The sequence below is a fragment of the Homarus americanus genome, unplaced genomic scaffold, assembly GCF_018991925.1.
Source record: "Homarus americanus isolate GMGI-L3 unplaced genomic scaffold, GMGI_Hamer_2.0 scaffold19318, whole genome shotgun sequence".
Lineage (NCBI taxonomy): Eukaryota > Metazoa > Arthropoda > Malacostraca > Decapoda > Nephropidae > Homarus > Homarus americanus.
Window position 1 is genome coordinate 199795 of NW_024732238.1, and position 17237 is coordinate 217031.

General features: G+C 46.8%; 2 protein-coding genes across 6 annotated transcripts in view; one reads left to right on the plus strand and one right to left on the minus strand.

Moving 5' to 3' along the window:
* The window catches only part of LOC121868251 (zinc transporter ZIP13 homolog), a 48273-nt gene that overhangs the window by 12778 nt on the left and 18258 nt on the right, over nt 1–17237 (minus strand). The gene's annotated exons all lie outside the window — the stretch shown is intronic.
* The window catches only part of LOC121868249 (F-box/LRR-repeat protein 2-like), a 62535-nt gene continuing 50342 nt past the window's right edge, over nt 5045–17237 (plus strand). Inside the window, exon 1 of one of the 2 annotated variants that reach the window (XM_042368611.1) lies at nt 5045–5641. In XM_042368611.1, coding sequence (XP_042224545.1) covers nt 5612–5641 — 30 coding nt within the window. In that variant the 5' untranslated portion in view covers nt 5045–5611. Of the gene's footprint in view, nt 5642–15801; nt 15820–17237 lie in introns of those variants that run through there. The other variant, XM_042368607.1, reaches the window with a different exon arrangement.

Sequence of the window (17237 nt, forward strand, 5' to 3'; positions counted from 1 at the left end):
AAATATCCCAAGAGAGGAAGAAACAGAATGATACTGGTGTTAACTACATTATGTAAGTAAGGCTTTTCTTTCCTCTCACCACCTGTGACTCTCAGTCCAGGTTTATATTTCAGTTACTGTCAAAAACCTAATGTAAACGAGAGAGGTGGTGATGCCTACGTCTGCAGGGCTATAAGGAAGGTGCAGCGGGGTAGACAACACCCGGCTGTCACACTTACGGTGAACTAGTGGTGGTGTAGCTGCCTTACCGAGTGACTCCTCGTATGGCACAGTTCTCAAGGAGCTAACACCTACTGCACATCTAACCTAAGCTAAACTAGTCTAACCTAACCTAGTCTAGTCTAGTCTAACCTAACCTAGTCTAGTCTGACCTGACCTGACCTTACAACCGTGACAGAATGTGAACAGCGTGACGATACAATCAAGACACGATAACAAAAGTACCTTGAGAGCCAAAGAACCAAATTGTACTCCTGAAACGATAAAACACAGAATAATCCACTTTATTACAGCAGGTTGCATGAAACACACCACGGCTGGTCAACACTGCAGTGAACACGTGGGGAGACAGACAGAGACGGCAGAAAAGATACCATCTGTCTTCACCTGTCAAGAAGCTGTCTTATATCACCTATTGTAAGCAGGGGGAAGAGGCAATGCCGGATTTAGACCTGTGGAGGCCCATGGGCAGCCTCTTTGTGGAGGCCCCCCTCATTATAACTACCCAAGAGGGTGGGGTGGCGAGTGAAGTGGGATTTCCGGGGGGCGCTGTAAGCCCCCCGCGAAAATTTTGAAATTTGAACACTTCTTTGGAGAATTTTGAAGCCATATGCAGTTATATTGAGGAAATTAGAACATTGAGAATTTTTTAATTAACTGTATATTTATTGATAGTGTACAAATTCCCAACACACACACACACACGCACAAAAGTGAGACATGACTGGAATCATTCATGTGGTTTCAAGTCAACCAGCCCTGATATAGCTACTACCGCACATGTAAAAAATTTTCAAGAGACTTCACAGAAAAGAATATATTATTAGTTATTACAGAGAGATGATTCTTTGCATTATTAATCAGATAAACCTCTACTCAAATAATGAAAATAAGAATAATCCAAATGAATAAACAAATAAATAAAATACAGTATTGTAATATGTGGAGGCCCCTGGGCAGCTGCCCACTTTGCCCACTCCTGAATCCGGCCCTGGGAAGAGGGGGTGAAGGAAGAAGTGGTGGAGGAAGAGGAGGAGTTGGTGGAGGAGGAAAAGGAAAAATACGGTGTGTATGTGTGTTGATACCGCAGATGGTGTGTGACAAGACCAGCTGTGTGAGAGAGATGGGGGTGTAGGGTTAAGAGGAGAAGACGAAGGAGGAGGAGGACCGTCTGTCAGGTATCATGAGCCAGCTGGTGGTTGAAGTAGGTCCGCAGGTGGTGGTGGTGGATGGAGAGATGGGAAGGGAAGAATGGGATGCATGGAGGTTGAGGGACGGGAAGCACTAAATACACAATCATTATCACTACCACCACCACCATGACCACATTTACTACCCCCTACAAAAACCACAACTACCACCATCACCACTGTCATCACCACAACCACCTCTGCCAACCATAGAAACCACAACTACCACCATCACCACCACCATAAACACCCCCAATAAGGTTATCAATGCCGTCACCAAAACATCAAAGAAAAGTAAGCATTTGTGAATACTGAGATGAAACACGACACTGAACTGTGATTTGGGTGATGGAATAGGAGGAAAAAGGGGGGAAGAGAGAGGTAATGGTGTAATAGCAAAAAGAAAACAAAATATAAAAACAGACGAGAAGAAGGAACAGTGAAGGAAAAAGATGAAGATAAAAGACAACACACAAGAGAGGCAGAAAGGAACACAGGAATAATTAGAGAAAAGAGGAAGTAGAAGCAGAGATAAAAAGAAAAGGAGGAAAGAAGAGAAAGGAGGAAAAAAGAGGAAGGAGGAAAGAAGAGGAAGGAGGAAAGAAGAGGCAGGAGGAAACAGGAGAAAGGAGGAAGGAAGAAACAGAAAGAAGCGGGTACAACAATACTCCCCCCACAACAAAAGCGTAAGGTATCCCTCTTTCACCCCAAGTCTGTTTTGGTCGAGAACCTCCCCCTGCCCAAGACTTTACAATACAACCTTCTCCTAAAGGTGTAAGATAAAGAGTCAGGAGCCATATACACCCACTACACTACCACAAACAGACATACACACACAAGCGTAGGCATAAACACTACACGGGTGTTGGTCGCCTCGTGTACAGTACAGCTCCTCGTCGCCACCAACACTATTTCAGCTGATCACCAGATAATGCCCAGGCTTAACGCGCTACTGGTGGGGAGGGTAGGATAGTGGAGAGGGTGGGGGTGGTGGTGGGGGGAGTGGTGGGGGGGGGAGGGTGGTGGTGGGGGAGGAGGGTGGTGGGGGAGTGGTGGTGGTGGGGGGGAGAGTGGTGGTGGGGGAGAGTGGTGGTGGGGGAGAGGAGAGTGGTGGTGGGGAGAGGGTGGTGGGGGGAGAGTGGTGGTGGGAGAGTGGTGGTGGGGAGGGTGGTGGGGAGTGGTGGGGAGAGGGTGGTGGTGGGGAGTGGTGGTGGGGGTGGGAGAGGGTGGTGGGGGTGGGGAGGGTGGTGGGGGGTGGGAGTGGTGGTGGGGTGGGGAGAGTGGTGGGGGGAGTCGGAGGTATGGTAGTAGTGGTGGTGAGGGATAGTGATGCGGGTGGTGCTGGTGGTAGTTGTGATGATTGGTAGTGGTGGTGACGCGAGTGGTGGTGGTTTGGAGAACACGGGCCACAGCTCCTGATTAGTGAAAGGGAGGGGAGGGGGACTACAGGCTCAAAACTAACCTCAGCCTCCCTAAAAACACCTGGCGACTTTTGACAATCGTATGACGACGAAGACACATCAGTTACCCATATCAATAACCACCACCACCATCAACAACAACAGTGCATTCCATCTTCCAACTCAACTCACCGATAGGTACTACATGGTCTCTTAATGATCTTCAGGAGAGCCAGGTGACCTTTATTAATACCCTGTGACCTTGGGCTGTTGTATAGACTATAGAGGACAGTATGTGTGACCTGACCCTGTTGTATCGAGAACAGTATGTGTATGTGACGTGACCTTGTTGTATAAATACAGTATGAATTAGAAGACAGTGTGTATGTGACTATATACAGAGAGACTATTAATCTATAAAGGGAACAGCAACGATAATTAGAAATTTACATTCATGGTGAGACACACGAAAGAAATAATCAGTCTCAGGTGTAAATAATCCATCCCAGGTGCAAATAATGTCTCCGGTGTAAATAATCCATCTCAGGTGTAAATAATGAACTTCTGTATGCAAATTACCCCACCATCCATCCTTACAACGTCTTCTCATTTATTTCAGTGACAGAGCCGTGTGTTGGTGCCTGGGAGTGACGTATACAGGAGATCTTTGAGGGGTTGGTTGGTTGGGTTGGCTTGTGGGGGTAAACTTGCTTATTTATTTTCGTCGTTATTTTATTTTTTCTCGTAAATTTGTATCATCACGTCTTTTTTAGCTTGGTCTCCCTCTCATTCCTCCTTTTTCTCTCCCTGCTTCCTTCCTTCCCTCCCTGCTTCCCAACTATTACTATTGCTATTTTTTTTCCTGCAAACGACCTTCAACTTCCTCTCACAGCCATACTACTACTACCACCACTACTATAACTATTGGCGGTGGTGTTGATGGCACAGCAGTGTTCAAGGCCAATATATATCTAACCTCAACGATTAGCATTCCAATCAGTGAGGAGGGGGTGGCGGTGGTTGTGTACATGCCTGGGGAGGGGAGAGGAACTAAGGGGAAGGGAAGGAGGTACCAGAGGAAGGGATGAAGGTACCAGGGGAGGGGAAGGAGGTACCAGGGGAGGGGAAGGAGATACCAGGGGAGGGGAAGGAGGTGCCAGGGGAGGGGAAGGAGGTGCCAGGGGAGGAGAGGACGGACATGCCAGGGACAGTCATGCTGGTGGAAGGTGAATCATGTACACCGTCGTCCGTCCGTCTCTCTGGTATGTTCAGACGAGTGACTGATCAGCGCCCCCTCCCCCTAAACACACACACACATGCCTACCACACATACGCCCCCTCCCCCTACACACACACACACTCAGACACCCCACCTCCAACACACATACCTGCCCTAGACACACGTCATCCAAACAAGCACGCCCTCTACACACGTCTAATACACAAACGCCCAAAAATTCTGCTCAAACCAAAATACATTGTGACGATACCAGAGGAATCCTTGTGTCATAGTGAAACCTCCATATAACGGGCTTCTCCCTATATATATTCCGTTAGTTGGGGGCTTCACATCTAACGGACCTTCGATATAACGGAATTTTAACGTGACCCCATTTTAAAATATAATAACCTCAAAATTATTACAGAAAATGTGATCCATATGGAAATCTTACTAACACACACATAAAAGGGATATGTTTGTCAAGGAAAATAAAACCGATATATTGGGATCAGATGCTTTATGAACACCCTCTGCACTTTGCTACAACAGTACCCACTTCCTCAACACACACACACGCCTCACATTATAAGATATTAATATATTTAATTCTGCCATTAAGTGTTCATAAGTATGGTTTTCAAATTGGATTTTTTTTAATAAAAAGTCTGGCATAACTAAAACATGCTTACCCCGCACGCCCCCTCTACCAAAAGCTGCCCCCACGCCCTAGTGGGAGTATAGTAGCAGCTGCGCGGGACCCCCACCCCCACCAGTAGCACACCTGAGCCGCTCATTGACACTTGTATAATCTAACCTCCTTCCACCCAGTGAGCGTGTGTGTCTGTCTCCCAGGTGTGTCCTCAACCCTAGCTGGCCTCTTACCTCCTCCACCCACTGACTACACAGCCTAGTTACCTGGTGCTGGCAGTGGATCTCTGGTTACATCGTTCACCAGGATTCTTGGTGCTCGAGGTGTTGGGGTTGTGGGTGCGCGTGTGTCTGCAGCCACAGTTGGGGGTCAGACGTCAGGCGTTGGTGATGGTGAAGGGAGTGCAAGCATAAGTCCCAACCTGTCACAATCAGCACCACACACACACACGCACGCACACACAGTCTACCTGTGACCTTGGCTTCTGTTCCTCACACCTGTCCTGCTACGTGCTTTACTACACCTGTGATCAGCTGGTGGTGATGGTGTGGTGGTGGTGGTATGGTGATGGTGTGGTGGTGGTATGGTGGTGTAGTAATCCCCGCGAGGAAAGAGTATAGTGCCGGCCACCAGTACAGTGTTGTGATCTGATAAGTTAACGACAGTGAGTATTATATTTCAGAGTAAAAGCCTGTATAACATAGCCCCAGTGAGTCCGTCAGCTGTGGGGTCAGTGTGTGTGTGGAGACCAGCTGCACCCATACAAGGAACATCGTCAACACCAGCGGCTCCCAGAAGTTGTGTGGTTGTTAAGTGGTCTGCAACACAACAGGAATAATAGCAACAAACCCATCCAGACGAACCCACAACAGCACCAGCAACAGGATCCGGAACAGTAGCATCATAAACAGGAGGAGGAACAGTAGCAGTCATGGTCAAGTCGGAATACCACGGTCGTGAGGTAAGTGTTGTTATGTCTACTGTGGTGGCCGCCCTCATGCTGTATAATAACCCTCGTGGCTGTTTCTAAATAAAAGTTCTTTCTTATGATCTAACTGCAAGTTTTCTGAGGGGAAGTTCTCAAGTATAAGAGTTCTCGGCTAGAACTTTCTTGAGTGTCGAAGGAGTGGGGGTTGAGATGGGGGATGGGGGTGGAGGGTGCGGGTGGAGATGGGGGTGGAGGGTGCGGGTGGAGATGGGGGTGGGGATGAGGGTGGAGGGTGCGGGTGGAGATGGGGGTGAGGCTAGGGGTGGAGATGGGGGGAGAGGGTGGGGTGAGTTCTTAGCTTGGGTCCCCGTTTACCGTGACAAGAGTATTCTCAAACAGTTCCGTGTAGTAAATGACAAACCGCAGCCAGACTCTCAATAAACCACAACTACATCACAACACCAGCGCCTTCGACCTAACCTCACAATAACAGGCCATCAGATTACACCATCTACACTCAATACTGGCTACTCTGTCTCTCACACACACACCAAATCATACCACACGATATATCACAACATACCAAGATTTACCCATTGGGATTGACTCAGCCTAAGAACAAACAAACAAACTAACTAACTAACATTCAGTCGGGAGGCCAGGAAAACACAGTCATTGCCTCACTCAATCCCAATTAATCCGTCTGTGGGCGGATTAACTTCCCGAACGACTAACATGCAGGGAATGAAGGCGCTTGAATCCGACAATAATCCGGCAATTGATGTTATCTTGCTGTAGTGGTGGTGGGTGTGGGGGTGGTGGGTGTGGTGGTGGTGGTGGTAGTGGTGGTGGTAGCGGTGGCCTTCATCCTCTTTTGGAGACTTAAGGTATACCTTGTTTGCTATGTGGTAAAGTAATGGTGTTGTAAACGACCTAATACTGTGTTGTTAGGTTAGGTTATATTAGGTTTGGTTGGATTAATACAACAACAATATCAATACTAATTACTACAACACCACCAACAACGACAAGACTCTCCAACAAAGGCTCTCCCACACCACCACCACCACCAACAACGACGACGAGACTCTCCAACAAAGGCTCTCCCACACCACCAACGACGACGAGACTCTCCAACAAAGGCTCTCCCACACCACCACCCACATCAGACACTGGGCTCTTCTCCAACAAAGGCTCTCCCACACCACCACCACCACCAACAACGACGACGAGACTCTCCAACAAAGGCTCTCCCACACCACCAACGACGACGAGACTCTCCAACAAAGGCTCTCCCACACCACCACCCACATCAGACACTGGGCTTTGAAGACTAAGGGAAAGAAAGGTGTAGATTTCAAGTCATAATCTGTATACAAGTGACAGTAAACAACATAATGTGTTGACGCTTAACTTGGTGTACTATATGCGTCTGCCTCACACACACTACATGTGCACCAGAAGACGGCTGAGTTCCATATTCGGACGAGAGAGAGAGAGAGAGACCTTGCTCTTCCACACGTGTACAGGGAGCAACACATTCCACTGTCAACACCCCCCCCCCTAGTACACCTCCACCACACAACACGTCACCTGCAGATAACCACCCTAACGATAACCTAATCTAACATTAAATTAATCTCACCTAACCTAACTCATCCTAATCTAAGAACCAAACCTGAAATAACTAACCTAACCTATCCAAACCTAAACTAACAACCAAACCTAACCTAATATAACAACCAACTCTAACCTATCCAAACTTAACCTAACCCTCCCAGGAAACATCAGTGTGTCTAATCTTCAGGTGAATCCGCACAGCTTCATACAATGAGCGAATCTTTCTGACAGGATCTATTTACATTAATTTTGTCTGGTGTCTGCACATTTAAACCTCCCTCTGATGTCTGCCTGTGTGTGTGTTACTCCCAAATGAAGCATGCATAAATCCTTCGCGTATAACAAAGTTAAAACATTTTTATTCCTCCTCGTCACATTTTTTATTTCCTTTTCGTATCTTATTTCAAATTTATCACCTTCTCTTATCGTTCCTTATTCCTCATTTATCATCTACTGTTCGCTATTGTCGTTTTTGTTGTTCACCAGATGACTCGAGCCCGCGACACTGTGGATGGGGTCGACAATGAACAAGTGACAGCCATAATGCGCACAGTACCCCCCTCCCCCCGATAGCTGTTGTTTACATATCAACCAGATGCTCTTGTGATATAGACCGTAACCATTCCCCCCTCCCAGATGCTCCTTTATGCGAGGTCTTGAGGGAGGCCGAAGGTATTATAGTCACCAATTGCTTCTTTCGAGGGCCAATTCTTATTTTAGTTACCCTCTTCAGGGCCAACACAAGTGCTATATCACATATTTGCAGGATTGAAGTTTACAGCTTTACACATTACCTTACCTGGCTTACCAGGAATACCTCATTTGGATTTGTCTGATCTTAAGTACGTAAAATTCATTTTTCTAAATAAACATGATTATATCTATTTCTATCATAATTTCACGGGATGATAAATTTTACCGTCATCCCGCGGGTCACATTTGGCCCGCGGGCCATGAGTGACTTTAAGGCGTACACATAACTACCAGATGCTTCTTAAGAGAGAGAAGTAGGGAGAAATATATCTACCAGATGTTCTCTACGTCCAATTTAAGGGTTATATATCGACCAAATGTTTCTTGCGTTAATCATACGTAAAAAAACAAACAACCAGATGTTCCTTACGTTAAATATAAGAACATAAGAATGGAGAAAACTGCAACGGGTCTATTGGCCCGTGCTGGGCAGTCCCGTAGACACCCAATCCCTATTGCTCATACTTCCGCCCAACCTATAGTATATTTGAAGCTATAAGTGAAAAAATGACAATCAGATGCTTCCCACGTTAAATACAAGTTAAAAACATCTACCAGTTGCTTCTTATGTTAAATATAACTTAGAAATATCAACCAGAAGCTTCTCAGCCACAAACAAAACATAAAACACAGCACAATACACGAGCACTAGACGCAATACCACCCAGCACTTACACCATGTGACGTAACACCACCCAGCACTTACACCATGTGACGTAACACCACCCAGCACTTACACCATGTGACGTAACATCACTACACCATGTGACGTAACACCACCCACACCTACACCATGTGACGTAACACCACCCAGCACCTACACCATGTGACGTACACACCCAGCACCTACACCATGTGACGTAACACCACAGCACCTACACCATGTGACGTAACACCACCCAGCACCTACACCATGTGACGTAACACCACCCAGCACCTACACCATGTGACGTAACACCACCCAGCACCTACACCATGTGACGTAACACCACCCAGCACCTACACCATGTGACATGCACCCACCATGTGACACACCCAGCACCCACAGCACACAGCACCTACACCATGTGACGTAACACCACCCAGCACCTACACCATGTGACGTAACACCACCCAGCACTTACCATGTGACGTAACATCACCCAGCACCCACACCATGTGACGTAACACCACCCAGCACCTACACCATGTGACGTACCCAGCACCTACACCATGTGACGTAACACCACCCAGCACCTACACCATGTGACGTAACACCACCCAGCACCTACACCATGTGACGTAACACCACCCAGCACCTACACCATGTGACGTTATATCACCACATGACATTAACGCGGGGTAAAGTGTAGCAGCCGCCTGGTGTAGAGGTTTATGAGGGCTTCGTAATGTTAACCGGCCGTGAAGGAATCTGGTTCAAGCTATCACGTAAGAGGTTTTCTGTCGTCTAACTAACTCAGCATCTAACAGAGAGATACTGCATGATTCCGCACCCCTGGCCCTCTCACGCCACGGGGGCTTCTCACTGCACCCCCACCAGCCACGACGGGAGAACTTTTTTTATTTATCTACGAATACCAAACTGGGATTTAAATGTCCCCTTTTAAAATATCTTGTTGGAGGTAGAGAACGAGATTTGAAGATTTAACTAAGTTTTGGTGGAAAATTCAAGTGTGTCGGGGAAATATCAAGCGTGTTGGGGGAAAAAATGCTATTACCACCACTTATCCATATCCCCCCTCCCCCTCTTCTTTCATTTCTGCTATCCCTCCTTCACTCCATCTACCCTCCCCACCCTTCACTCCATCTACCCCTTCTTTCCCTCCTATACCCACCACAAGTTCCCTCCACCCAAGCAGACGAAACTGTTAAACAAAGTAACCTCCTGCTGACCAGTTATTTGCTTGTCACTCTTATACTGTCACTCTAAATTAAGTCCCCTCACACACACACACAATCTGGGCAGCCCGCCAGCCATGACAACAACTATGTGAGTGAGCGAGACACATCGAGTTAATGCTCTCACTCTCTCTCATGCGAGTCTTCTACTTAGATGTCTACTTCACGAAGTGACTCAATTAGGAGGCAAGTGTTGATGAGGAGGAGAGGTATGGGGGAAGGATGTCAGGAAGGAGAGGAGGGAGAAGAGGAAGGAGGTAGGAAAAGAGGAAGGAGAGAGAAGATGAAGGAAGGAGAAAGTAGGAAGAAGAATGTGTTGGAGGAAGAGGTGCAAGATGTCAATGAGGACGAAGGAGGATGTGAGAAAGACGAAGAATAAAGGAAGAGGAAGAAACACACTTGTACTCGTCAAACGCAGGCACACAGCAGTCAACACATGAGTACTAGGTCCAAGTACCAGCTGGCGGTGGCAGAGATTAAGATACCAGCTGGCTCCTCCCCCCCTCAAACACCATCTGGCTACCCCCCCTTCTTCCTCCATTCATCACGGTACCAGCTCTGAGTGTGCGCCATCCTACCCCCCCCCCTTCCCCTCCCCAAAAGTACCACAGCTGGTGTCCCCCTTTATCCACAACACCACTATCACCAACACCACTATCACCAACACCACTATCACCAACACCACTACCACCAACTCGTCCTTGGTAGATGCTCCAAACGCCTGGGGAGTTAGTATGAGGCACTAGAGACGACGGAAGTGTGCACGCAGGGAGGAAGAAGGGGGAGGAAAAGAGGGAGGAGAAGGAAAGAAGAAAATGAAAGAAGGAGGAAGAGGACGAAGGAGAAGGAAAGAAGAAGGAGGAGGACGAAGAAGGAGGAGGACGAAGAAGGTAAAGGAGAGGACGAGCCGAACAGAAAGAGAAAGACGGAGGAGATAATACAGTACTGAAAAGAACACCCCCCAACCACAGTAGGGAAGCAGAAAATGTAATACAAATAAAAATAAATAGAAAAATACAATCCAATTTCGATTACTCTTCTCCGTATAGAACACAACGCGTATTAAACAAACAAACAAAATCGGACAGGTATATAACACATTAACGACCAGAGAGCAATTAAAACTGATATATTGTAAGGTTGTGTTGCCAAGGGTAGGAGCATGATAAATGGTCTAGTGTTAACTAAATGGTATAAAATAACTGTTTCAACGCTCAAGATTTGTGAGTTGTTTAATATATATATATATATATATATATATATATATATATATATATATATATATATATATATATATATATATATATATATATATATATTACTTAAAGTACAAAAAATAGTAATAGTGACATGTGTAGAGGTGTAGTGAAGATAGAAGTGATGATTCGTCTATGTTTAACCCCTTGAGTACGATGACTTAAGCCCCTGGGTACGATAACTTAACGAATATCAAGAATAATTGATAGATGCAATACAAGTCACTGGCACTCCTTCCCTCAGCATGAACGGTAAATAAATAGTACAGTAAGGCATTAATCTTCCGCCAGCCAGAGCGTTTTCTCTCTCTTGCCCTCCAAAGAAAACGACTATGACTTCCTTACTATTAACAGCGGTAACTCAAATAAAATCACATTCACATTTATTTATTTTTTTTACTAAGGGGACGACACAGTATTTCATATAACGAAGACGATTTTATTCAGCAGTGAGACCCCTACCACTCACCACCCAGTACAGAATGGGTTTAAAATGTGAATTCAAATGAACGAAAAGCTAACATTCTTGCATCAATTCTATATACAGTATTACTCTATTGTTTTATTATTTTCTTTAAACGCAAATAATCGAAATAATGAACTACTATATAAAAATATAAACATGAAATGATAAATTAAATAAAATATCTATCATTAATGGGCTTACGGAAGGAATATCAAAGGGTTAAAGGTAAACCATTAAGTGTAGGTATTATAGTCACCATAAAATACCTAGGATAGTGTCATTAATTAAATAATACCACCATACCACCTGGCACTCCTATACAATCCCCCCCTTCATCACCCTGGGTCAGCAGAGTAGCGTGATGGCTGGTGGTGGTTGGTAGTGGTGGTAGTGTATTAATAACAGTGACACATGTGACTCTTGCACGCCCGTTATGAGTGGCTACATACTCACTCACCCCTCCCTCCTGCTGCTTCACCACCACCACCACCACCACCACCACCACCTCCTGCTTCTTCTTCTTCACCTCCTCCTCCTGCTGCTGCTGCTTCTCCATCCCCTTGTTCCTTCCTCCACTCTCCCTAATTCTTCTTCCTCCTACTCCACCACCTCCCTTCCTCTATCCTCAGTGCTTCCTCTTCCTCACCTTCCCCTTAACCTAAACTTACTAATCCATAATGTGTTCTCTCCCCCAAACTGTAACAAGACACTGACGAAAGAGTAAATGACAGAGCGAGGGGCGATATGATAGAGGTGTATAAATGGAAGTCAGGGCTAAACAAAGGGGACATTACAAAGGTACTCAAACTATCCAACCAGGAGCGAACTCGTAACAATAGTTTTAAACTAGACAAATTTAGATTTAGGCGCGAAATAGGTAAACTTTGGTTTGGAAATAGAGTAGTGGATGAGTGGAACAAGTTACCAAATATCATTAACTCGAATACGCTGGATAGCTTCAAACATAGGTTGGATGGATATATGAGCGATAGGGGTTGGGTGTAAATGGGACTGCCCAGTATGGGCCAATACGCAACGCTGCATTTTCCTCCATTCTTATGTTCTTAAGACCTGACTAAACTACTGTACACACATTTGGCACACAGTTGAACGTCACTCCTGTCAATAATGTTGTTGAGTTAAATTAGGCTAACTCGATCCACCTTCTCTACCTCCCCATGACATTCTTCCCCTCTCCTCCTTCCTCTCCCTACCAATGCCTCTTCCCTTCCTTCCTTAATGCCATCTTTATCTCTCCCCCTTTCTCCCTCCCCCCACATACCCTATAACACCCGCCTTCCCCCTTGGTCCTGGTGGAGGTCAGTGCCAAGGGAGGCAGTTTTTACCTCGGCTAATATGATGCCACGCCTACATACCTCCTCACCCCCACCATGTGTGTGTTCCAGGGAGCAGTCAGACCACACACTCTCTCTTATAACACTGCTGATTATTGTGGCTCTCTCTCTCTCTCTCTCTCTCTCTCTCTCTCTCTCTCTCTCTCTCTCTCTCTCTCTCTCTCTCTCTCTCTCTCTCTCTCTCTCTCTCTCTCTCTCTCTCCATTTATCTATTTCTCCTTTCATTCATTCCTACTGTTCCTCCTCCCTCCCTCTCAAACCTAAGATCCACCCCCCTTCCCTCTTCCTGCCCACAAGCAATGTCTCAGGTGGTGTCAGGCAGAGCGATCACCAGCGACTGTGGTCAATACCCCCTCCCTCACTCCCCAATTACACCACCCTCTCTCCTTCCTTCCCACATTACATCCCTCCTCCTCTACCCCACAATTACACCTCCTCACCTCCCCTCCACCCCCCATCAACACCACAATCATTAAGGTACGTCTTATACTCCGCATTATAGCTAACGTTTGTTGTGATCTGTCTGTCTGTCTGTATATCTCTGGTGTGTGTGTGTGTGTGTGTGTACGCGCTCCCCACACTCTTACGGTCACGAACACGGTATAATATAACGGAATAGTATAGTGTACTGTAGATAATGACGTCACATTCACTGCACATGCGCACAACGATTCGAGTTTACTTCATAACTCAAGATCCGAATTGTACCTCCCACAACACGTTAACCATCTACTACAACACGTTAACCATCTACTACAACAAAATACTAAATACAATACATTAATATACGTAAATCAGAAGCATCGTAATTCTAATAAGTTCCTACGTCAATTTTTCCTCTCTCTCTCTCTCTCTCTCTCCCTCCTAACTGAGAACGTATCTGATTGGCTTCTGAGAACGTTCATAGGATGCAATAACGTTTTCCTGTGTTAATAATGTAGTGAAGATGGTGCGTTTACCTGGCCGAGTGGCGCTACGAGACAGAGATTGGCCCTTGTTTTAATGGCGGACATAACACACAGATACTCAACCATAAGTTAAATTCATTCTTTCGTTTCTAGTTAATGTGAAAAAAAAAATACTTACCGTATGGGTGTTTGGGAATGTGGACCTACGATGCCTATAGATAGTACCGGTAGTGCCACAATAATGACAGTGCCAACATAGTACCGGTAGTGCCAAAGTGCCGGTAGTGAGGTGGGAGGGAGAGTGTGAGAGAGAGAGGACGAGGGAGCGATGAAGGTTGTGGGGAGAGGAGAAAATCAGTAAATAGTACACACTACAAAACTAATTTTATATGTAAATATCACTGAGATAGGTGAAGGGAGGGAGGGTATGAGGGAGGAGGAATATGGGTGGAAGGAGGAAGTATGTGGAGTGGAGGGAGGGGGAAGTATGTGGGTGGAGGAGGGGGTATGTGGGTGGAGGGAGAAACATTAGGAAGGAAGAGAGAAAGGGGGGGGGAGCCAGAGGTGATTGATGGTCGAGGAGGAAGAGGGGGAGGAAGGAAGAGGATGAGAGGAGGAAGGAGGAGGAAGGGAGGAGAGAGGGGAGGAGTGGGATGAGGAGGAGAGGCGGAGGAGAGGAAGGAGGAGGTGAACAAACATGAGAGAGAGCTCTTCAGTACTAAATATTTACACCACTAGATAGCGACACTAAGTTGTACGGCCAGCAAATAGTAGAAGAGTCAGAGGAAGGAAGGAAGGAAGGAAGGAGAAGAGGGAGGAAAGAAAGGAAGGAGAATCAAGAAGAGAGGAGAATGTGGCGGGGGGGGCAGTCAAACAATGTAAACACAGCAGAGGAATTTAAACATGTAGCTTTACGTCACCTGTAGTTAATGGTAGTAAGGTGGGCCTCATTAGTCAGGTCTGTAGCTGTAATGGGACAAGTGAATTAAGTGAGTTCTGATCCACACTTACATAGGGGGGGGGGGCTTTTAGACTGACCATAACATGTCCATGGGCAGAGTGAGGTGGTGATGGTGTGGTGGTGTGATGGTGTGGTAGTGGTGATGGTGAGTGGTGTGATGGTGTGGTAGTGGTGATGGTGGTAGTGGTGATGGTGGTAGTGGTGTGATGGTGTGGTGTAGTGGTGGTGAGTGGTGGTGGTGTGGTGTGATGGTGTAGGTGAGGTGGTGATGGTGGTAGTGGTGTGATGGTGTGGTGGTGGTGAGTGGTGATGTGATGGTGTGGTTGGTGATGGTGTAGTGGTGGTGTGGTGATGGTGTGGTGTGATGGTGTGGTGGTGGGTGGTGGGTGGATGGTGGTGGTGGTGGTGATGGGTGGTGGTGGTGGTGGTGGTGTGATGGTGATGGTGGTGGTGGTTGGTGGTTGTGTGTGGGTGTGGTGGTGGTGGTGGTGGTTGGTGGTTGGTGGTGTTGGTGGGGTGATGGTGGTGGTGGTGATGGTGATGGTGGTGGGTGGGTTGTGGTGTGTGGTGTGGTGGTGGTGATGGTGGGTGATGGTGGTGATGGTGATGTGGTGATGGTGTGGTGATGGCGGTGGTGTGATGGTGGTGATGGCGTGGTAGTGGTGATGGTGGTAGTGGTGTGATGGTGGTGATGGCGTGGTAGTGGTGATGGTGGTAGTGGTGTGATGGTGGTGATGGCGTGGCAGTGGTGATGGTGGTAATGGTGTGATGGTGGTAGTCGTGATGGTGGTAGTGGTGTGATGGTGGTTAGTGGTGATGGTGGTGACAGTGCCAGCATAGTGTCACTTCCTTCCCCTCTTCCTCCTATCCTCTCCTTCCTCCTCCCCTTGACCGCCCCCCCCCCTCCTCTGACAGCTGCTGTGCCCTGTGCCCGCCTCTGCTGCTCAGTGTCAGGCCAAGAGAGTGAGGTGGAGGACAGCTGTGGCACCCGGGGTAAGGGGAGACTGGCACCCGGCATGCGTTATGTGGCACCCGGCGTTATGTGTTCTGTGGCAATTGGTGTTTTTTGGCAATTGGCGTTAAATGGCAACTGGCATTAAGTAACACATGGCATTAAATTGCACCCGGTGTTATATGGAACTAAGTGTTATGTGTTGTGGCACCCGGCGTTAAGTGGCACCCAGGGTTAAGTGGTACCCGGGTTAAGTGTTAAATGGCACCTAGCATTAAGTGACAACATGCGTTAAGTGGCACCTGGGTTAAGTGCTAAATGGCACCTGGCGTTATGTGGCACCAAAGTGTTACACGGCACCTGGCACTATATCCGTCACCTCCCCCGGTCTACTAATAAGAACATAAGGAGTCCGCAACAGGACGGCCGGCCCGTGCATTGCCCAAACCACCCTCCATCATCCATGAATCCACCAAGCCTCCCCCAAAACTTTCCAGCGTCCCAGCACTTACTAAGCCCGTTCCACACCCCAGCTCCCTCCCAAACCCATCCAACCCAAATCCGCTGCTACGAGTCCCATCCAGCTCGGATACTACAAGAACCCCATTCACATCTCCCTCATTGATTCCTTCCACCCACCCTAATGCACTAACACGGGACATACAGTAATCACTTACCTAACCAACCTCACCAATATGGCAGCCAAAAGAGCATCAAATTTGCTCTGAGACTCGACTGAAAATAAACATGTGACGTCATAGAGGGCTAACCTTGGTCGGCTTACCTGTACCCTTTATTATTGAATGTGTGTGTACCTGCGTGGTGTAAGTGTGTGTATGTCGTGTACCGTATCTACACACACACACACACACACACACACACACACACACACACACACACAAGAAATCAATGTAAACCTGTTCGACCAATTTAATTATTTTACTGAACAAAAATGAACTGAAATGATGGATAAATAGATAGATAGACGAGTCACAAGTACCAATTATAACCTGACAACACACATACAAACACGGGTTATAAGAGAGAGAGAGAGACTTGGACCACTGATAACAATGGCCAAGACATCACACATTAATGGACGATACTCATTGTCTTAAAGGGAGGTGGAGGGGAGTTGGCACCGTAATCAAGTGTTTAAAGTACTATTGAGTACATAGGGGAGGGGGGAGGGATAGGTGATAAAGAGAGAGGGGGTGAGGGGGAGAAGGTGAGAGAGAGGAGGGGTCGTATCTCCGTGCCGAGCCTCCTGTGGTGATAATATTAACCTCGTAACATTATTTTTCTCACATGACCATCCACCCGCCCGTGGCCAGAGCTGACCATTTAACACACCCCAAAGATGAAAATTTACGTAGATAAAATTTAACCAGACAGACAGACACGCAGATCATTAATAAATATACACCTGAGGATAGAATAAAGATGTTCCTTCTCTATA